Source organism: Lathyrus oleraceus, chromosome 3 (assembly GCF_024323335.1).
Source record: "Lathyrus oleraceus cultivar Zhongwan6 chromosome 3, CAAS_Psat_ZW6_1.0, whole genome shotgun sequence".
Taxonomy (NCBI): Eukaryota; Viridiplantae; Streptophyta; class Magnoliopsida; order Fabales; family Fabaceae; genus Lathyrus; species Lathyrus oleraceus.
This window is the reverse complement of record NC_066581.1, coordinates 287,986,022-288,010,757: the sequence shown is the minus strand read 5'-3', so window position 1 is coordinate 288,010,757 and position 24,736 is coordinate 287,986,022. Positions and strand designations below refer to the sequence as shown.

The window sequence follows — 24,736 nt, the reverse complement described above, 5'->3', positions numbered from 1 at the left end:
TATAGAGAATTAGCTGCATCCACAAGGGAACTTCGGAGGATTCCATTTCTCAAGCATGATTTTAAGTGTTATGCAAATTGTTGTCATTCCTGTTTTTCATGAGCGCACCTAGCATTTGGATACTTATTGTCACATTGTTAGGCTTTAAGGGTCAAGAACAACTCATAAAACTCTTGCGTTTTTTTCCGAGTTGCTAATATTTTAATCAAGACTTTAAACTTGCAGCATTTATATTTTCTCGTCACCAGGCTTGGATACGTGGACATCTTGTGGGGGGTAACAATAGAGGAAATAAATGAATAGCTTGTGTAGCAAGTTGTCCATTATTAGAAGTTTGTTAAATAACAGTTGGAAGTAGTTAGGCTTATTTTTTAATCAGATAGAGTTTGTTTTCCACTGTAACTCTACATATAGTTGCATTGAGCTCATTTCCAATTTATTGAGAATAATTCTTTCTCACTCGTAACTCTTCTCATGCTTATTCTAAACATTGTATGATTTACGGTGAGAAATGTTGCAGACATGTCATAAGGTGATGAAGTTTACTTTATAAAACCATAGGAATGTATGAAATTTTCTTAATTTATAAGTGAATGTTTAATCATAATAACATTTACATAATAATAATAATAATATACAAATAAGATGAGAAATAAAAGTACACAAGTATTGCATCACAATCACAAACATAGATTTCATCTTCTACAATCAAGCATCTGACCAAGTAATGTCAAGGCCACCCCATTGTTCTTTAGGCACACCTAAAGCTTTCCACACAGCCTTGGAAGCGTCAACAATGTTGTTTGGACATGGAGGTTGGTAATCATGTTCTGCATCACATCCCTTTGTGGAGTCACACTCATCAACAACCATGGCCACCACACTTTTCCCATTAGCACTTATTGTAATATTTTTAAGGCACCGGCTCTCATGGTTGAACCATCCGGTAGAAAGTGCAACTACTGGAGTATCGTCGGAATGATACTGCTTGTCACATTCTGAAGGACCGCCTCCATCTCCACCTTTTTGGAAACTGTTAAGAGTGAGATATGCTTTGGTGTAAGTTGAGACAGATGGAGAACATTGATAAGTTGTGTACATTTTTCCTAGTACACAACAATCAGAATCATTCTCTTGATTACATTGTCCCGGAGGAACTTTCTTTCCTCTAATTCTACCGCTTGGACGGCAACTCTGAGCTTCCGAGTAGACAAAACTTGTTATAATAAGAGTAAGAAACAAAAGAAAAGAAACTTTAGGGCAAAATCTCTTCATTTTGTGTATTGTTGCTGTTAGTGTTTGATGATTTATGGGAGATTTAAGTGAATATATATATATATATAGGTATGTGTTTATAACTAGAATCACTAAAGAAACACTTTTGAGGTCAAAGAACAAATTGTACACTACCTTGTTGTTTAGCCAATTTCAACTACTGATTCCGGTAATTTGTTCTTTTTAATATACTTTAAAACTAATGATCAAAGATGATGATATATTAAAATGCATATTGTGATAGATAGATCAGTTATTTTGAGCACTAACCAGAACTTGTAATTTGTATTCAAAGTTACTCATTTGAATAATATTTTGTAGGTTTCTCTTGTTCAAGATTTTACCAAGAAGATTTGGAGACCTACTGCTTTTTTGTCTCTTTATTTATTCTAACAATCAAATATTATTTTCTCATGTCGTTAACTTATTATTGACTTAGTAGACTTATATTTTGTGTCTTACGTGAAATTGGCAATAAAGGAAAAAACAAAGGCTTATTTTATTTGCGGTCTCCGTGGGAAATCAATTAAAATCTTAATCGAGAAAGATAGATAATTAGAAAACATGTACATCAAATATTCTTAAAATCAAATTTAAAGAAAACTCTAGACTTATATTTCGGTTTCGGTTGTTTGTTATTCAACTATATGATTTCCTCAACCATCAAAACTTAGTATTTATACTTCTTGATTTAAAAATCAACTAAATGTGCTGAATGCATTTCCTACTTGTATTTGGTCATGAGTCGCAGCGTGAAAAATATGACCACAAACGCTTTGTATGGCCGATGGTGATAAACAGAATCTCCATTAAATTTTATTTTTATTTTTATTTTTGACTCTATTTATATTTGTAGTGGGGTTTTCGTTACCTTTAGGTTTATTGACTAAACCAAAAGTCAACATACAATTCGAGTCGCCACCGCACTTTTATTTGTCCAAAGGAAAGCCTAAAAAGCGAACAAAAGCCAAGTAAGAAGTTTTTCAAATCAAAAACTAATAAAAATGTCAGAGATCTAGGTAAGTGGTTTGGTTATGAATTGAGAATGTTTTACGCACCCAAAACATCCTTAGTACTCTAAGGGAACCTCTTTTTGCAAATGTGTGTTGTAGGTTGGTATTTGTGAAAAGATTTGTACAAAAGATGGAAGGGATGAGAAAAGAATATATTATATTTACAAATTTTGTTGTTTGAATGGATGAACCCATTGCCTACGTACCATCACAAAGGAGGATCAAAACCTCGTAGTTCGTGGTAAAAATCTCAAAGATTGGTGAATTGATTTTAATCAAAAGCCTTAAGGTGTTTTGTTATCAAAGGGAGAAAACTCAACCTAAACCAACAATCCACCATGTGAGGAAGGCTTCAACATGCTAATGAGGGGTTAACCCTTTAATAAGCATGGAAGGCTTATAATCCAACACTAAGGATGAGGTGAGATTTACATCAACCACTATGATAACTCAAACCTATGACTAATATTTTTGAAAAGATTTTAACAAGTGGCCATTGGAACCACAAAACAACTTGAAATGGGTCTTATTTACAAGTTAGATTTATTTACAAAATAAGGTCAAAGTTTGATCAAAGTTTATTTACAATGAGTATTTATGAAAATGGTTTTGAAAAAAGTCAAAGGCCTAAGGCCTAGGTTTCTAATTTGAAATAAAGTCAAAGTTTTGAAAATGATTTTTGGCTTGGTTAGAGTGGGGAGAAGAGAGAAGGACTATTCCTAAAGCATACAAAGATAATAGGGGAAAGAAAAACCCTTTGAGTTCCTTTTCTTGGAGTCATAGAGATGACTCAAGATGTTCTTTTTCTTTGGACTTAGCACACAAAACAAGCAATCAATAACTTGAATTCAAGCTCCTAGGATCTCCATTTGGCTTAGCTCTTAACTTGGTTACTCATGACAATGGTCCTCTTTTCACAATCTTAAGATGGGATCCCTATCACACAAAAGCACACATCAAAAAGCTCACAACACAATAAAGGGAATGTACAAAGAATAAGTTTGAGGAGAAGTCCTTTGAGATCAACTTTGAATTTTAGCATTCTAAAGGCATGGGGCCTAGTTGCTCTTCAACAAATTTTGCATTGTAAAGGCATGAGGCCTAGTTGCTCTTGAACTCCTTTAAGCATGGGTAAATACTAATTCTAAGTCCTTTCTCCTTTTGCATTTTGGTTCACATCAAAACAAACACAAACAACACAAAATAGCAATATATTTATATACAATAATAGGCTCAAATGAGCAAAAGAAAAATGACATAAACATAAAATATGTGCTCAAGTGAGCAAAGATGAAAATCAAGATGAATAATGAGCAAGAAGTAAAAGTAAATGACAAGAATTTAAAATCTCAAATTAAAGTTATAGTTAGTAGAGTTATGTTAGCTTGTCATAAGACAATGTAATGCTATGTTAAGCAATCGTAAATGGACTAATGTAGTAGTCACACCTATCTGAGACCGGTCAATAAGAATATAGGCAAAGAACACAAGTTAGAGGTCATGACTAGTAAGCCAAACTCCATAAACTTGCCATGCCAAACAAAAGGGGAAGGGCCTTGTATTGACTTTTGGTTATTTGCTTGACCAAGAAGTAACCTATCTTTGACACAAAATAACTCACTTGATCATGGATCAAGTTGAGTTTGGTTTGGATCAAAGAAGATTAAACTCCTATTTGTCAAGACCAACCTCATGACTTTAACTCATTGGCCATTGAAGGAAAGAAAAGGATGAAGATGAAAGGGAGGGGGTAAGAAGACAACAACCAATCCCAATTGATCAAAGTTGAATCAAATTAACCTTGATCAACACCAAACAGAAGAGGAATGAATATAACAAGTCAAGAAGTCAACCATATTTTTTTGGTATTTTTTGAATTAAAAGAAAATACAAATAAAAAATAAATAAATAAAGTTGAACCTTAAATTCAATTCAAAACAACTTCAATGAGTCCAATTAAATTCTCATAGGTTCAACATAGTTAAACAAGCTTTGACCAATTTTCTCACAAATTTTTGAAATCAGAAAGTAATTAAAATCAATTAAAAATAACCAAAAATAGCATAATATGAATTAAAATATCAAATAATCTCAAAACAAACAAGAAATTGTTGAGACTATTTTTCATTGACTTATCATGATCCATAGATGCTATGGAAATATTTTTGTATTTTTTAAAAGTCAGAAAGTATTTTAAAATGAATTAAAATCATTAAAAACCAAGTAATTCGTAAAAAATATCAAATGAAGTCACAAAAATAATTAAAAATCATAGTATGAAACTAGATTTTTCAAGAAAATTTTTGAAGTTGGTCTCATATTTTTCTGACCTCAAATGATTTTTTAATGAATCATTGAAAATGAAATGAATTAAAAGAAAGTAAAAGGAAAATGAAATAAGCGAAAAATGCAGAGCCATTAGATCCACTTCATTAATTGACGTGGCACTAATGCATGGCCTGGATCTGAGGATACACTGTACACATAAGTCAACAACGCCACACAAAGAATTAAAAGAAGTAATTAAAACGGACGCACACGATTAGATCATGGAAGCAAGATCTAAAGGCTACAAGCATGCACACGTGGTGGTGGTGGTGGAAACCACCTTCTTCTCCGGCCAAGCAACAGATTCCGGCCAAATTTGCAGAGAAATGAACCTCAATGAAAATTAAAAACAAGGCCATGGAAATAAAGCTCTTGTGATGTAGATCATCATTGTACCATTGGATTTCTTTCAATCTTCCTATATTGAGAGAAAGATGAAGGAGAAAATCATGGTGTCCGCATAGATTGTTCATGAAATGGCAAATTGAATGCATCAAAGTCTTGCCTCAAGTATGAGGACTTCGGAGAACCACAGAAACACAAGAATGCTACATTGAAATAAGAGTTTCAGATCTAAAAAGTTTGAGTTGATACCTTCAAATTGATGAGTTTCTAGCCACGAATTCTCCAAGATCTTTGCTCCTTCTTGATCTATGAACGTAGTGGAAATGATTGGCTAAGGAATCTGGCTTTAAAACTCAGCTAATGTTGCTTAATTTCAAGCTCGAAAATATTGAAGAAAGTGATTGATTCCTTGGTGAGGGTTAAGGTTTCAGTGCAGCAGCATATGGGATCTCCAAAAGGTTCTGAAATGAAGCTCACGAAGCCTCTATTTATAGCTGGATGTGGTTGAGTTCACACTTTGCTCATGTGCATGAGAATTTGAAAATTAAGTGCATGGGCCTTTGTGGACGTGTGAAAGGCCCATGGATGGCTGATGGAGCTTGCTGAATTCACATGAAAGGCATTTGGTCGTGCACATTGGATGGTAAATGCTTGCAATTCAAGTTTCAACATAAAATATCAAAATGCACATAAATGAAAAGAAATTCGAATCTCCCAAATGGTGAATCCAAAAGACTGTTGTGAGTAATTGTTGGAAAGATCTTGAAATAAGGAACAAAATTCATGTTGGGTAAAAAATCATTTGGCATGTGAAAATTGATCAAAACTGGCTGGGAATATTCAAGTCAAAACATGCTCAAATCATTTTGAAAAAGTTCACCAAAAGTAAGCTTGATCAAACCCCTCTTTCTTCATGATACATGCTTAAAATGAAACGATTTCCAACATAAAAGTTGTAGATATTTTCAAGGTAGTCAATTTAGACTCAAATTTTGAATCATTTGGATTTTCTATGACAAAGTTATGGCCATTTGAAGCTAGGTACTTTTTCAAATTCAATGAATTAGGTCCAAGATGACCTATAATGTTTTGCAATATCACACGTATTTATTTTAGGATTATGAAATTTTTTCCAACATACAATTTGAAGTATACATCTCAATGTTTCTAATGCATTTGGTCTCACCTAAAAATCGCAAAAATTAAGGAAGTTATGCCCTTGGTAATTTGACAAAAAATTAGGGTTTCAGTCAAAATGACCTATAATGTTTTGAAATGAATGATGACCTTCCCAGATTCAAATGGATTTTTATGAACATGAAAGTTTTTCATATGGTTCTTCGGAACATTTTTTCTCTTGGGGTCATCTTCATTTGACAAACACATCAAACGTTATAGCTCATTGAACCTCAGCTTAGTCAGATGACTTGACTGGTTAACTTTTCAAGGCCAAACTTCCAATCTTGATGAATAAATGATTGAGGGACCTCAAATAGGCTCATATATGCATAAAATTATAAATGAAAGAACTTCCCTTGATTAAATTTGATCAGAGGCTAAGATTGCTTCATGGGCAAGGCACAGTCAAAGCATAGTGAAAATAGGGTTTTCTTGGGAAACAATCTTCAAGCCCTTTGGGTTATCTTGATAAAATTGGCAAATTGAGATACTTGGGAGACATATATGATGATTAAGAACTTTGTGGACCTTTGTCATGCTTTTTCTCATCTTCATCTAGCCATTGCATTGGGCTTAGGAGCCTCCTGTGAGCATTGTGGAGCATATGATCACTTGAGCTTCAAAACAAAAAGAGTTAGTGACATATTTTTGTGCTTTTGGTTAGTAATCAAATAAGAAAAGAAATAACATACAATACAAGCATGCTTGGTGATCTCAAAACACTCAAACAAGTCCCAACCCTAGGGTTAAGGAGTCAAACATGCTATGATCCTTGAGGCGATGCACTTGTACAATAACATGATGCCATGAGGGATATTAGGGTAAAAATTAGGGTCTTACAGATGCCCCTATTTAAGGTCATTCTAGTCGGAGATATGAAGGTTAAAATCTTCGTCTCGACGAGATAGAATGAGCTTAAATAATAGCAAATAGTCAAATTTTGGTCCCTAAGAGACCTCATGATGCAAATGTATGCATGCAAAATAAAATCTTCATGGTGAATAATTGCCACAAAGGAAAAGAAATCGGGAGAAACTGAATATCCATAGGAGTAACATACTCACTAGGGAGACAAAGACTTTGGGAGAAATAAGGTAAAAATGCGTGAGCAGGTCACGACTTGAAAACTTGCTGGGAGACACGAAGGGATTCCGCAAAAATAAATCGATGGAAAGACTCGAGCTGACGCAAAGATGCGTGTAATGGGGAATATGCCAATACAACAAAACTATCCACAAAGGAAAACATCGGATAAAAAATCCGGACTCAGACGGGGATGTCCACAAAGGACTCAGCGAGGAAGAAACCACTAGATATTACTAGTTATTGGGTAATAAACTCAAAGAGAGACATGTTATCAAAACACCAGTTACTGGGTGAGAGAACAACATGCTCAGGGAGAAAGACTATCTAAGATCAGTATAAGGGTGAGAGATATCAATCGTCCGAAACATCTGAGGAGGACCCAAAAGACACATCTCAACTCAGGAAAATCTGACTCCACATGGGACAAAAAGTCATAATAGGGAGCAGAAGGAAGGAACACCAGGGATACCGGTTACTGGGTATATAATAGGTGACCAACCAGACGTGAATTGGGAACATATCCAAGACACTCATCATCTGAAAGGAGGGCTGAAAAAAGCAAACTCGACTTACAAGATGGACATTCGATTCCACAAGGAAATACGAATCTTACTCGACTGGGGAAGAAAAAGACTTCGACTGAAGAGCGCATGAGATATATTATCTACTACCGTTATATGGGTAAAAACGTAGATAACATAATCGCATGGAAGATTATCCACAACCGGTTACTGGGTTAATAAAGGATAAATCGGCCGAAAAGAAAGGACATCGGGATACCGGTTACAGGGTATAAAATGATGACCAATCAGAAGGAGAAACAATCATTACCAAACAAGGGTAAATGAAAGATGACCCGCTAGGGATAAATTGCCTGACAACAACAATTATCCAAGAGATATATCACCGGCTATTGGGTGGTATACTCAAAAACGAAGGAATATCAATACCGATTACCGGGTAAAGATAACCAACAAATAGGGGATTACATCTACCGGTTACTAGGTAGAAAACCACAGAAATAGGACTTACAACTACCGGTTACTGGGTAGAAGGCCACAAGATCCACTGGGGAAAGGATGAACAATTACTGGTTACTGAGCAATTGAACAACTGAACCACGGGGAACTGCAAGGGATAACAAGAAGGGAATCAATCTAGGAACCAACTATAAAGACACAATCAAACAAGACTCAACCCAATGAGGATATAACTCAGGGGAATAATTCCATCCCGATACACAACTGGGGAGGAAACTGAAACAAAAATCATCCACGAGGACATAACTCAGTGGGGAAGAAAGAAGAAAAGATAGACACTTTCTGCCTATGGGGTTGACTCTATATGGAGAGATCAGACACAAACATATGCTTAGGGAAGAACATTTCACCAATAGCAGGAGATAACAAGCAAAAATATATGGCAAAGAATGCATCATGAATATCTGAATGCTATGATTATGCATGATTAATGCTGACAAACAGACATATCTAACACAAACAAGTCCGAGAATCACGAATAGACACTCGGCACAACGTCTCGACAAGAAGGGCAACGCCTACTGGAGAACTCAGCTTGGGAATAACCCGAGAAGGATGAAAATAAATCACCGGGATATCAAACCATATCCCAAAGCTACACTCGCAGAGGATTCAAAAAAGATGTATTCAGGAGCAGCGAAAGAAGATGATCAAAACAGAGAACTAAACTCTGACGAGGGATTATCTCTGGAATAAGAATAAACAAGGGAAGACTTTAACCATAGCTGGGAATAGGCAAAGTTAAAGCTTCTAACTGCAGGAAATAACACTCTGCACGGGAGAAGTCTTCCTGGAGCAAACAATCCTGACATAAGGAAGATGAAAAAAAAATTGTCGGGGAGTTTCCATAAACTCTCTTGGGGACAGGTGGTTAATAACAATAAGATCCGTCGGAGAAGAAACTCTACTGGGGAAGCTTATCAAGGAATTATGTGAAATTCCATGGGGAACAACCACCAATCAGATGTACATCAATCAAAACACTCCCTTATATCTTCCGGAGAGGAAACTCTGCAAAAGGGAAATAATAGCATTTTGCTCCGCTGGAGAAGGAAATAAACATCTTCACCAACAGCTCTTAATGCTAGAAGAAATCTTCAGAATCGGAGGAGATACAAACATCAAACTCTGATCTGGCAACCCTACTGGGGACAAGCTGCAAATGCTCTTGAGGAAACTACCCTTGTTGGAGAAATTGGAGATGAATCCTTCACCAACAAGCGACATATCGGGGATACCCCCTTTTCAAAATAAATGAAACGGGAAACAAGCCCTTCATCAATTGCACTAGGCAACTTCCTGCTGAGGAGACAACTATTTGGAAAGGCAGCTCTGCAGGGAACACATGCTTACTCCGTTGGAGATTCTTACTCAGACTGGGAAAAGACAACCTTCCTCGTGAGTAGATAGTCAGGAAAGAGACAAGGGATATTCTCAACTTAAATCATATCAACTTTTATCAATCTATAAGGGATTTTAGGTCAGTCCACACAAGGGATGACAACCATATAACTGATAAAACACAAATGCTAGTGCCTGATATAGAGGGATATACATCTCTAAAATATCGAGGCAAAACTTGGAAAAGAAGGGATCATTCATAAATCAACCATATACCAATCATGGATTGCTAAAACTCTGCGGGAGAAATAGGTATGCATACACAAACAAACTACCGGGAATGCATTGGATGAACATCCAAAAATCCTGCTAGGGGAAGGCAATCCATAAGACAGATCAAACCACTGCCATTAAGGAGAACTTCTCATGCCAGACTCTCTGGGAAGCTGATGATGTATTATTCTTTTTGCGCTCGCTGGGGAGACAACTGAAAGCTGATGAAGAGGATATAAGGAGCAAAAATGCCAGAATGTGAACAAATGTATTACCCTTTTTGGTGATCATACTATCCTTGGGAGAGCACTGAGGATATTCCACTTACTCTTTCAGTCATTGTGAATGTTCATTTTGTTTAAAAACAGTTTATTCATGAAAACTTTATTTGTTTAAAACACTGATATTCATCAATTAAAACATGCAAGCGTTTGTTAAACAGAAACAAATAAGAGTACAAAGAATTGGTAAAGGCTCAAATTTATTTAAGAGAATGGTAGTCCGCAAATGGCGAGACTCCATGGATCTTTACAAATTTGAAATTGGTGATATACATGGAAAAGGGCTACATTGAACATAATGACCATTTCTCCACCAACTCTGAATCCACTGTATTCGAAACTTCAATTGATGATGACTGAGCGAGAATCTTTGACAGATGACAGTTGTAGAACATAGTCTTGTCAGGATGCAGTGACTTGCCAAATACCTAATTTTTGCCTGGATTGCCCCAGGGTGAGGTACTCAATCTAGAGGGATATATATATTCATTTTTTTCATGTCTCTAACTTTTGCCTAGATCGCCCTTTCGGGTTTTCAATCCACCGAGACGCTCATTTTTGCATAAGCCTCCCTTTCGGGTTTTCAACTTAGCGAGCTATTCTATTTTTATTTTTAGGTGAAGTATTTCTTGACTGCATCTGAATTCACAGGACGAGTGAAATCCTCCCCATCCATAGTTGTGAGCAACAAAGCACCACCTGAAAAGGCTCTCTTAACAACGTATGGACCTTCGTAGTTTGGAGTCCACTTTCCCCTGGAATCGGGCGCGAAGGACAAGACTTTATTAAGCACGAGGTCACCTTCTTGGAACACACGAGGCTTGACCTTCTTATCAAAGGATTTCTTCATCCTTTGTTGATACAACTGACCATGGCACATGGCAGTTAATCTCTTTTCTTCAATCAAATTCAGCTGGTCATAACGACTCTGAACCCATTCAGCCTTAGTCAACTTAGCTTCCATCAAGACTCTCATTGATGGGATCTCGACCTCTACGGGAAGCACAACCTCCATGGCATATACAAGGGAGAAAGGGGTTGCCCCTGTTGAAGTGCGGACAGATGTACGATAGCCCTGCAAAGCAAATGGAAGCATCTCATGCCAATCTTTGTACGTGACAACCATCTTCTGAATAATCTTCTTGATGTTCTTGTTAGCAACCTCAAAAGCCCCATTCATCTTGGGTCTATAGGGAGAAGAATTATGATGTGCAATCTTGAATTCGCTACATAGCTCTTTCATCATCTTATTGTTCAAGTTAGATCCATTATTAGTAATGATCTTGTCTGGCACACCATATCGGCATATGAGTTGGTTCTTAATAAACCTCACAACCACCTGCCTGGTCACATTTGCATACGATGCCGCCTCAACCCACTTGGTGAAGTAATCAATGTCTAGGAAAATAAAACAGTGACCTTTTGACGCCTTAGGCTCAACCATACTAATCATGTCAATTCCCCACATGGAGAAAGGCCATGGTGAGGAAATAACATTCAGAAGTGTCGGGGGAACATGAATCTTATCTGCATAAATCTGACACTTGTGGCATTTCTTCACAAACTTGCAGTAGTCAGACTCCATTGTCAGCCAATAGTAGCCTGCTCTCAACATCTTTTTTGCCATGGCATATCCATTGGAATGAGTACCAAATGAACCCTCATGGACCTCAGTTATCAACAGGTCTGCTTCGTGTCTATCCATGCATCTGAGTAGAACCATGTCAAAACTCCTCTTGTAAAGCACATCACCATTAAGGTAGAAACTACCAAATAATCTCCTCAAAGTCTTCTGATCTTTAACAGATGCCCTAGGCGGGTAAATCTGACTTTGGAGAAAACACTTGATATCATAATACCATGGCTTATCATCTTTCACCTCCTCAACTGCAAACACGTGAGCTGGTCTGTCCAAGCGCATCATAGTAATATTTGGGACTTCATTCCAGTAATTGACAATAATCATTGAAGCAAGCGTAGCGAGAGCATCCTCCATCCGATTCTCATCTCGAGGGATATGATGAAAGTGAACTTTAGTAAAGAAAGTTGAAATCCTCCTCGCATAATCTCTATATGGGATGAGACCAGGATGATTCGTCTCTCATTCACCCTTAATCTGATTAACAGAAAGGGCCGAATCGCCATAAACATCAAGATGTTTGATCCTAAGATCAACACATTCTTCCAAACCCATAATACAAGCCTCATACTCCGCCATGTTATTCGTGCATTTGAAAGTTAGCCTTGATATAAAAGGAAAATGTGTGCCTTGAGGAGTAATAATCACTGCCCCAATACCATTTCCATACTGATTGACAGTGCAATCGAACACCATACCCCATCGGGAACCAGGCTCAGGCCCTTCATCGAGCGTAGGCTCATCATAATCTTTCATTTTCAAATACAGAATCTCCTCATCAGGGAAGTCATATTGCACAGACTGATAATCTTCAATTGGTTGATGCGCCAGATGGTCAGCCAAGATACTACCTTTAACAGCTTTTTGAGCTCGATACTCAATATCATACTCAGATAACAGCATCTGCCAACGGGCAATCCTCCCAGTTAAAGCAGGCTTCTCAAAGATATATTTGATCGGATCCATTCTGGATATCAACCAAGTTGTATGGTTCAACATATACTGGTGTAAACGCTTAGCGGCCCAAGCCAAAGCACAACATGTCTTCTCAAGCATTGAGTACCGAGACTCACAGTCGGTGAACTTCTTACTCAAGTAGTATATTGCATACTCTTTCTTTCCTGATTCATCTTGCTGACCAAGGACACAACCCATGGAATCATCAAGCACAATCAAGTACATAATCAATGGTTTCCCTTCAACATGCGAAGATAGAATCGGAGGTTCAGACAGATACTCTTTGATACTGTCAAAGGCCTTTTCACAATCCTCGATCCAATCATGACGCTGACCTTTCCGGAGGAGCTTGAATATAGGCGCACATGTGGCAGTCATGTGGGATATAAATCTCGAAATGTAATTCAAGCGGCCAAGAAAACCTCGGACTTGCTTCTCAGTTTTGGGCGCAGGCAAATCTTGTATTGCTTTGAACTTAGCATGATCAACGTCAATACCTCTCTCCCTGACAATAAATCCCAATAACTTGCCGGAACAGACTCCAAATGTACACTTGTTCGGATTCAAGCGGAGTTTGTATTTCCTCAAACGCTGGAAAAGCTTCAACAAGTGTTCTACATGTTCAACTTCCGTTTTCGACTTTGCAATCATATCGTCGACATACACCTCGATCTCCTTGTGCATCATGTTATAACAATCGTCACTCTAAAAATAAAACTCTAACATCTCTCTCTTCCACATGCAACAAACTTGTCCTCATAAGCTTATTCATACTAAAAGATAATCAAGTTCATACGCTTGATCATTCCTCTTCTTCGTCAAAAGCTTTCTTCCATGTTATTCATAAGCTTTCTTCCATGTATGATACTAGTTTTTCTTCAAAATCTAAAAATTTATGTTCAATATTTTCCAAATTGCATGCATCTTGTAATTCATCTCGCGTTCTTTAACATATACAATTTGGTTCAACGCCCCAAATTATTTAAAGAAACGATTCATTATCTTTTATTTTATATTGCTAAACATCAAATTTGTTGATAAATAATGAATCATCTTCATGACTGTCATCATAATAATCATCATCGTCGATTAAAATAATGATGATGATAGTGATGATGATGACTCCGAATTAGTCAACAAATGGATGCTTTACAAAATAAACTATAAGAGAACTAACTGTTGTTTTGAAAAACTTGGGTGCATTGAACCAAATTCTATATGTTAAAGAGCGAGAGATGAATTACAAGATGCATTCAATTCGAAAAATAGTGGATCGTCTAAGTTGTTTTTCAAGAATAATTTAATTTTTCAAATTATTATCTTTTCAATCAATTTGAATGATCGTATATGTTTATTGAGGGGTAAGGAAAAATAAGAAATCCATATATTTTATAATAAACTCATATATATATATATATATATATATATATATATATATATATATATATATATATATATATATATATATATACCACCATAGTTAGAATATATAACCATGGTGGAATGTTACTTTTATTTGCGCTTTAATTAAATTGTTGTTGCTGAGTTTCAAACTTATGACCTACACACACACACATACACACACACACACACACACACACACACATATATATATATATATATATATATATATATATATATATATATATATATATATATATATATATATATATATATATATATATATATATATATATCACAATGATTATTTAATATAACCATTGTGATAGATAGCGTGATACCTAGTTTATCACAACGGTCAGACGCACGTGGTGAAAAAGAGCATACTTACAACTACACCCTATCTCAGAATGGTTGGTCAACCATGATAATATCCCTTTTCCAACCATTGTGAGAGGGGTTTTCAGTAATCGTGATATTTTCCCTGAACACAAGGGGAGTCAACTTGCTATTAATTTAGTTATTCCACCACCACCACCTCATAATTTCCCACTACCTCCACCATTACACTTTGCTCACCCATCTTTCATAACTTTTCCAGCCATTTCTTTTCACCACACCCTTTTCAACAACCCTACATATTTTCCTATTTTGCTTGAAAAATTATAACACCCCATGTCCCTTATTTAAACCCCAAAATTGAGGTAATGATTTTTTATGGCTCTTATCCATTAGCATGGTTATTTCAAGCTGTACAATTTTGTGCTTATTATTATACCCATTTAGAAAATCGTTCATGTATGGTTTTTTTTCTATATGAAATGACATGCCTCTTAGTTGGTATAAATGGATGGTTCAAAACAAATAATTAAGTTATTAAAATACTTTTTCATGTTCTCTTGAATTATGGCTTAGCCCCCACAATGTATGAAAATCACCAAGCTCAATTGTTTAAACTTTAAAAACATGTGAATGCTTCAAAATACCAAGCTAACTTTGAAAAATTGGGTAACCGAGTATTGAGGTTACCGCCTGATGCAATTCTTAACTGTTTCATAAATGTACTTAACCCAAATTTTGAAAATGAAATTTCCATCAATCACCGTTACTTTATTTCACAACCAGTGTGATTAGCCAAATTAATTTAGACTAAACTGAAGGACGCAAAACCTAAATTTACTAAGACCTTTAACAAAACCCAAACTCCTCTACCGCCTAAAGCCGCAACAAAAAACCAACACATCCTTTCCTAAAAACCACAACACAAACTAAACCTGCCACCTCTTTATTGATCTATTATCGCGCATGAGTCAAAAACGAGTAAATAAAACTTGTAGTTCAGGGAAGCGACACTCGAATGTCGTATCACGTTGGGAAAAAACAAACAAAGCATTGAGAAAAAAAGGAGGAAAATAATCACAACACAAGAACATAACGTGGAAACTCCAAAACCAGAGAAAAAATAATGGTTGTTGTCAATAGACAACAAGAGAATAGCACTATGTGAAAAATTGTTACAATACATAATATAATCTAAACTAACTCAGGCCCCCAGTACATCCACACCCTCTAAACAAATATTTAACTATATCTCACAACACTCTAATACAAGAGTATAAGAGAACAAAGAAAGTCAAATATAAACTTAAAGTGCTTTTGATTGGTGCATCTTGGAATTAGGCATGACAACATTACCCGTACCCGCGGGTACCCACCCGAACCCGCCCCGAAGTTGACGGGGAAAACCCACTTTAACTGGATTTGGGTTTGGGTTTTCCCCAATTTTAAAATATGGAGACGGGTCGGATAATGGGGACACTAGTACCCACCCCGAACCCGCCCCACTTATTTCATTATGTACTTTATTATTTATTTTTGATAATTTAGAATATTAAATATGTGGTCAATATTTTGATATTTTAATTTTAATTTATTATTTAAAATATTTGAAATGTAAGTGTGGAATTTTTTTAGATTGTTTTATTTTATTATTTGTATTGTAACTTTATTTTGGAAAAAATAACTATTTCTACTAAAAAAAATCATTTCACTAAATGAATGGTGGCGGGGGCGGGAATACCCGAACCCGTTTAGGACGGGTTTGGGTTTTGATTCTCCATCCTTGTTTGGGTTTGCGGAGGGGAACGGGGATTGTTTGGGGATTCGGCTTTGGGTTTGGGGGAGGTAAAAACCATCCTGACCCGCCCCGTTGCCATGCCTACTTGGAATGAAGAACTTGAATTCTATATATAGCCTTGGATTCCCTCTTCCTACACAAAACCAAGAAATGTGGGACTTCAAAAAACTTGTATCCTATATATAGCTTTGGACTCACTCTTCATTCACAAAAGTAAACGACATGGGACGTCTTCAACATGTACAGTTTCAACCAACCCCAACAATCTCCACCTTGATTGAAAATAATACATAAGATTTCATTGTCTTCACTGATAATCATACTCCACCATAAAGAGTATCAACATGTGTATTTTCAACCAATTTCAACAATCTCCATCTTGATTGAAAATAATACATAAACTTCCATTGTCTTCACCGACAATCATACTCCACCATAAATAGTATATTCACTTGAAGCTACACTACTCCAAGAATTTTCACATTGTCTTTACCGACAATCATAGTTTTAAAAACTATCATACTCTCTCATGAAAAATATATTTCACTTGGATATAAACCACTTCAAGAATTTCACATTATTGTCACCGACAATCATATACTTTATCATGAAGAATAAATTTCAGTTGAAGTTAAACCACTCCAATAATTTCACACTGTCTTCACCAAAAATCATAGTTTTTAAAAAACTACCATACTCCATCTAAATAATCCTATACTTCACTTGAAGCTAAACCACTTCAAAAAATTTCACATGTTGATAACCAAGTTGAAACATTATGGTGCAACTTCATTGTTGGCATGAAGCTCTTCAACCACCGACATAATTTTCACCTTATGTAATCTTGATTGTATCAACGCACATTTGACTTGAACTTTCTACAAGTCAAAAAAATTCTTCCATCAACTTTGTCTAGCCCAAATGCACAATGAAATTTGTGATTCCAACTACAGAGCATAATAAGAAATGAGGAACACAATCACAACATAAGAACATAACGTGGAAACTCCAAAATCAGAGAAAAAATCATGGTCGTTGTCAATAGACAACCAGAGAATAACACAATGCGAAAATTGTTACAACATATAATATACCTTCAACTAACCTAGGCCCCAGTAAATCCATACCGTCCAAAACATATATTTTAACTACATCTCATAACACTCTAATACAAGAGTATAAGAGAACAAAGAAAGTCAAATATAAGCTTAAAGTACTTTTGACTGGTGCATCTTGGAATGAAGTACTTGAATCTTATATATAACCTTGGACTCTCTCTTCCTACACAAAACCAAGCGATGTGGGACTTCAAAAAACTTATATCCTATATATATATATATACATATATATATATATATATATATATATATATATATATATATATATATATATATATATATATATATATATATATATATATACTTGGAATCACTCTTCATTCACAAAACTAAGCGATGTGAGACTTATTCAACATGTATATTTTCAACCAACCTCAACAATCTCCACCTTAATTTAAAATAATACATAAGTTTTCATTGTCTTCACCGATAATCATAATCCACCATAAAGAGTATCAACATGTATATTTTCAACCAACCTTAACAACAAGGACTCTTGTATTTAATTTTACCAACTGAAAGCTATGGGGGTTTTAAGGTGTAGTTTTCGAATAAACTAACAGTAAAAAGGATTTGATTACGTATAAGCTAAAACAACTAATCCTACTGATTTGAGTTCCGACTTATCACTAACTATTGTAACTTTAATCCCCTAAGAGGATTATCTATTTCTATTTGATTACAAAACTCACTGACAAGCGCAATTTGTATTATGCGATGTAAGTTCCTATTGTCCGAATTAAGCAAACAGATTTAAGCTCTCGCGAATTAAGCAAACACGACTTAATCAAACACGATAACAAAAAAGCTAACGTGATTATAGTTAAGGATCATACAACAATCAAATTAAATCAATATACTCTATGAAAATCAAATTAAGCTTGCAAGAATCACAAAATAAAATTGAAAGAAATAGAAATTTGATTGAAATTATTATAACCTCAAAGCATTGGAATCCGTAAATCAACAGAATTCGCCTTAGGGATTAGTTCTCCATGAAAATCGTACAGAGCAAGGAATTTTGTGAATAGTGAATTGGATTCTAAAAATACTTATTTGTTTAAATAGAGCAAGGAATTTGGGCCTAATAGTACCCGACCCGAAAAAATACGAAACCGCCCAAAACCTAAGTATTTTCTTATGTCTGAATTGAAAATGAATTATTCCACTCTTCTGCACTCCGAATTTGCTTCTGACTTTAACACAAAACTTGTAGATTCTTATCTCATATTTCCAATACATATTAGAACGCGTCAATCCGATTCTGTAAGCTCAAGTTATGACCCACACATCGAGAAGGTGTCAAATAATTGTTATTCAGAAAATAAGCAGAAATCAACTTAACTATTAAAAACCTATTAAAATAAATTAAAATAATATGAGAATTCATATAAAACTCTCAGCACAAAGTAAAAATACAGTGTATTAAAATACACTGATCAAATTTCCTCACACTTAAACTTTTGCACTCTGAGCAAAATTCTAGACTTAAAATTCAAAGTAGAAAAATAAGAGCAAAACATAAAATGCTATTTAAAAGTTTTCAGGATGATAAAGATCAAGCAAAATCCTAATTCTAAGCTTTAAGAATACTGTGTTAGTGAACAAATTTTCGTGATAGTCAAAGCAAATAAGCGGATAGTTTACTGAAGAGCACATCATAAGTAGAAACATCCTCACAGGATAAAATTCACTCAACTCTCAAGTGTTTAGGTTGACTATTTACACTCAAAGCACATCATGAAAATTGGCACTATCATAAAACTTGAAAAGACTCTAACATCCAAAATTTAAATACATGCACACAATGATCAAAAGGACTTTATTTGGGTTGTACGTTGGCCAAGGTAAATGTGAGATAGATCATAAGGTTTACTACGATAAATTTCAAAGGGTCAAAAGAAAATTGAAAGAAAATTCGGGAGTTGAACTAAATAAAATTTCATTCACTTTCACATAACAACGTTCCACCTATTTCTCTTCTCTTTTCTATTTTCTCCTTTTTCCCCCGAAGAAATATGTATTGTCATTCTTCTTTTTATTCTTTTTCTATTTCTTTATCTTTTTCTATTTACTGCCAACTTTTGAATGAAATATCACAACTAAAATTATTCAACATCACACAACTCCAAACAGACTCTTTTAATCCTTTGAATATGGTGATAACATTGTTTTTCACTTATAGGCTTGTAATGAGTTGTAAACAAAAAATGGGATAAATAAGCTTAATGGGATTTTCAAACGAGGGATGATATTTTCTAGGGTTGGATTTTTTTGGTTAATTGGCTTAAAAAATAAAACACAAACAATTTGCCTTTATCATACCAGTGTACACAAGTAATCAAACTATTTCAAATAGAGTCAGATCAAGTTCTAGAGACTAACAGACATGAGTAAATTCACACAAGAAAGAATGAGATGGATTTTTGAATGTTATCCATTATTAGGCTCAAAATCTCATAAAGGTTAATGATCTACCACAAATAGTACATAATTCAGAATTTAGTCATACTTATCATATTAAGAATGCATATCAAATCACTCACATCACATCATGAATCTTTATTCAAGAGAAGGGATAAATTACTTATGCTTACAACCCCAGAAACCAACGAAAAAGCATGCATATATTTTTTAAAGAAAATAAAACAACAAAACTAAATAAAGAAAACAAAATAAGAAAAGTAAATGACACCCCCTCACTTAAAATACACATTATCCTCAATGAAATGAACAAGCTTAAAATAAGAGAGAGAGAAGAGAGAGGAAAGAATACATCCGAGGAGTCAAGACGGATAGATGATTGAATATATAGCTTTTCCCAATGAGATCTCTTTTATAGTTTCCTCTTCCAATGTGGGGCTCTCGTGGAATAGCTTGAGAGAGTGTTTATTGAATTTGAAATTTTTATCAGTGTCTTCACTTTTTATTCCAGGATCAAAGAACATTCTTCTATAGGTAAAAGTGTCAAATGGACAAGTGAAAATGGCATTCTCTTTGTATTTTGGGGAAATATAGATCTCATTTTTTTAACATCCAAAATAAAAGGGTTAGGCCGCCTTTAGGGTTACCTCACTACTTTTGCTACATCTTCAAGTAAGACCTGATGTGTGCATATTGATGAGCTAATACCAGGAATGTCAGCCAAGGTCCATCCAATTGTCCTCTTATGTTCCATCAATACGTGTAATAACTTTTGTTCTTGTTTAGATTTAAGTTTAAATGAAATTATTACAAGAAAGTTTTCATTAAACTCTAAAAACACAGGGAGTGGCTTTAGCTTTAAAGTAGGTGGTTGCTCAATGGATGACAAAAATTTGGCAGCAAAAGCTACATTTACATCTACAACATCAACTTTGTCAGTAGAAATCTCATAAGAAATATTAGAAGAAATGTCACCTTGTAAAGAAGCTTCAATTTAAGTACAAATTGAGCATAAGTGAATATCAGTACAAACATCACAAGTATAGATGTCACCAAAATCAGATAAAGAAGGGAAATCAACAAATAATGAATTAGATGCATCAAGTTCTCTGAATGTTCTTTATTTATCCATATTATAATAAAAAGAATTATGGGAGAACACATAATCAGATGCATCATGAATCAGCAAACTACAACTATGAAAATATCAACAATGTCCCTAATGAGAAAAACAATTGAAAAAATGAAAAAAAAGATTAAAATAAAATAAAATAAAATCTGAAAAATATCTATAAAAATCTAATAAAATCAAAATAAGACTCTACAAATTGTTTTGGATTTTTTCGAAAATATAAAAAACAAAAAATAAATTAAATAAAATAGAAAAATGAGGAATTTGCGATTTTGAGGGTCAAAATCAATTAAAAGTTTCTTTGAAAAGTGTAATGTTTGTTTAATTATTTTTGAATTTATGGAAATCATTCGGAGCAATTCGAAACAGTAGCTTACACAATGTCATCTGATAGATTGAATACTTACCACTATATTACAACCCTGAAAATCAACAAACAAGAAACAAAATAAAACAAAACAAAACAAAACAAAAAATTCAAACAACACTATACGTTATGATTCTAAAATTGTCTAAAAAAACAGAGAGTCCCCAACAACAATGCCAATTTGGTTCGTTGTGGCGCCTATGTACACAATTAGGGCAAATTTTGCCCATTTGTGTAATTTTTTTGAAAAAATGGTTAATTTTGAATTTTTTTTGAAAATTTTGGATATTTAAAAAAAAAATTCAATAAAATGTGTAGTTTAGGAAAGTAACACTCGAATGTCGTATCACAAGGACTCTTACCAACAGAAAGGGATGGGGTTTTAAGGTTTAGGTTCCGAACAAAATAATAGTAAAAGTAATTTGATTACGGATAAGCTAAAACGGCTAATCCTACTTATTCGGGTTCCGACTTATCATTGACTATTGCAATTCCAATTTTCTTAGTGGATTATCTATTCCTATTCGATTACAAAACTCATTGACAAGCATAATTTGTATTATGCGATGTAAGTTCCTATTATCTGAATTACACAAACAGATTTAAGCTCTCGTGAATTAAACAAACATGACTTAATCAAACACGATAACGAAAAGCCACGTTAACTTGATTATAATTAAGGATCATACAACAATCGAATTATATTAATATAATCTATGAAAATGGAATTAAGCATGCAAGAATTGAGTTTTTCTATTATCTTCGATTTACTTTTAATATGTGTTTAATTGAGTTTGATTTACGGTTAATATGTAAGTAGGATTGTCATTGTTAAGGCTCAATTAAAAGAATATTGTAGTAGATATCACATAGAACTAATGATACCCTATGGAAACCAGACTTTTCTTGTTAAAGTAATACTTAAATTCATCTATAATTCACTACGGATATAGGAGTTAATTTGAATAATTAAAGGTTTACTCATTAAGGATTTAGAAGTAAACACCCTTACGAATTGGTAATCAATATTTTAAAATAAATTGTTGCAAGGTCAGGTTAGAATTGCTAACGAATTCTAACATACACATTTCCTAGCATGCCTACTCTTATTGTTTTCATTCGTTCAACTGTTTTGTTTACTGTTATTTGTTAGTTTATTTTTCTATATCAAAAACATCAATTCAAAACTCCAAGTCTTTTGGTTAACTGATTTAAAACTCGAATTTTGTATCGTCACTTAGTCTTTGAGATCGATATTTTGAAATTTTTCATTATTATTATATTGATATATTAGTACACTTGTTAATTTACCAACGAGTCATTCTCTCATATTATGAAAATCGAAGAAGCAAAATACAGTTTCATGCTCCTCTATTAAACTAGAATATAGAGAATTAGCTGCATCCACAAGGGAACTTCGGAGGATTCCATTTCTCAAGCATGATTTTAAGTGTTATGCAAATTGTTGTCATTCCTGTTTTTCATGAGCGCACCTAGCATTTGGATACTTATTGTCACATTGTTAGGCTTTAAGGGTCAAGAACAACTCATAAAACTCTTGCGTTTTTTTCCGAGTTGCTAATATTTTAATCAAGACTTTAAACTTGCAGCATTTATATTTTCTCGTCACCAGGCTTGGATACGTGGACATCTTGTGGGGGGTAACAATAGAGGAAATAAATGAATAGCTTGTGTAGCAAGTTGTCCATTATTAGAAGTTTGTTAAATAACAGTTGGAAGTAGTTAGGCTTATTTTTTAATCAGATAGAGTTTGTTTTCCACTGTAACTCTACATATAGTTGCATTGAGCTCATTTCCAATTTATTGAGAATAATTCTTTCTCACTCGTAACTCTTCTCATGCTTATTCTAAACATTGTATGATTTACGGTGAGAAATGTTGCAGACATGTCATAAGGTGATGAAGTTTACTTTATAAAACCATAGGAATGTATGAAATTTTCTTAATTTATAAGTGAATGTTTAATCATAATAACATTTACATAATAATAATAATAATATACAAATAAGATGAGAAATAAAAGTACACAAGTATTGCATCACAATCACAAACATAGATTTCATCTTCTACAATCAAGCATCTGACCAAGTAATGTCAAGGCCACCCCATTGTTCTTTAGGCACACCTAAAGCTTTCCACACAGCCTTGGAAGCGTCAACAATGTTGTTTGGACATGGAGGTTGGTAATCATGTTCTGCATCACATCCCTTTGTGGAGTCACACTCATCAACAACCATGGCCACCACACTTTTCCCATTAGCACTTATTGTAATATTTTTAAGGCACCGGCTCTCATGGTTGAACCATCCGGTAGAAAGTGCAACTACTGGAGTATCGTCGGAATGATACTGCTTGTCACATTCTGAAGGACCGCCTCCATCTCCACCTTTTTGGAAACTGTTAAGAGTGAGATATGCTTTGGTGTAAGTTGAGACAGATGGAGAACATTGATAAGTTGTATACATTTTTCCTCGTACACAACAATCAGAATCATTCTCTTGATTACATTGTCCCGGAGGAGCTTTCTTTCCTCTAATTCTACCGCTTGGACGGCAACTCTGAGCTTCCGAGTAGACAAAACTTATTATAATAAGAGTAAGAAACAAAAGAAAAGAAACTTTAGGGCAAAATCTCTTCATTTTGTGTATTGTTGCTGTTAGTGTTTGATGATTTATGGGAGATTTAAGTGAATATATATATATATAGGTATGTGTTTATAACTAGAATCACTAAAGAAACACTTTTGAGGTTAAAGAACAAATTGTACACTACCTTGTTGTTTAGCCAATTTCAACTACTGATTCCGGTAATTTGTTCTTTTTAATATACTTTAAAACTAATGATCAAAGATGATGATATATTAAAATGCATATTGTGATAGATAGATCAGTTACTTTGAGCACTAACCAGAACTTGTAATTTGTATTCAAAGTTACTCATTTGAATAATATTTTGTAGTTTTCTCTTGTTCAAGATTTTACCAAGAAGATTTATGCTCTCATTTGGAGAGCTACTGCTTTTTTGTCTCTTTATTTATTCTAACAATCAAATATTATTTTCTCATGTCGTTAACTTATTAATGACTTAGTAGACTTATATTTTGTGTCTTACATGAAATTGGCAATAAAGGGATTAAACAAAGCCTTATTTTATTCGCGGTCTCCATGAGAAATCATTTAAAATCTTAATCGAGAAAGATAGATAATTAGAAAACATGTACATCAAATTTTCTTAAAATCAAATTTAAAGAAAACTCTAGACTTATATTTCGGTTGTTTGTTATTCAATTATATGATTTCCTCAACCATCAAAACTTAAGGATTTACATATCAATTATTAGTATTTTATACTTCTTGATTTACAAATCGACTAAATGTGG

At 34.3% G+C, this 24,736-nt stretch overlaps 1 protein-coding gene across 1 annotated transcript; it reads right to left on the bottom strand.

Annotated features, from left to right (window-relative positions):
* Positions 1-708: 708 nt before the first annotated feature.
* Positions 709-23,996, bottom strand: LOC127129168 (uncharacterized). Its single transcript, XM_051058450.1, has 2 exons — positions 23,436-23,996; positions 709-1,194 (listed from the first exon to the last, which is right to left on the bottom strand). Exons 1-2 carry the CDS (start codon positions 23,994-23,996, stop codon positions 709-711), a joined length of 1,047 nt encoding a protein of 348 aa, XP_050914407.1.
* Positions 23,997-24,736: the final 740 nt, after the last annotated feature.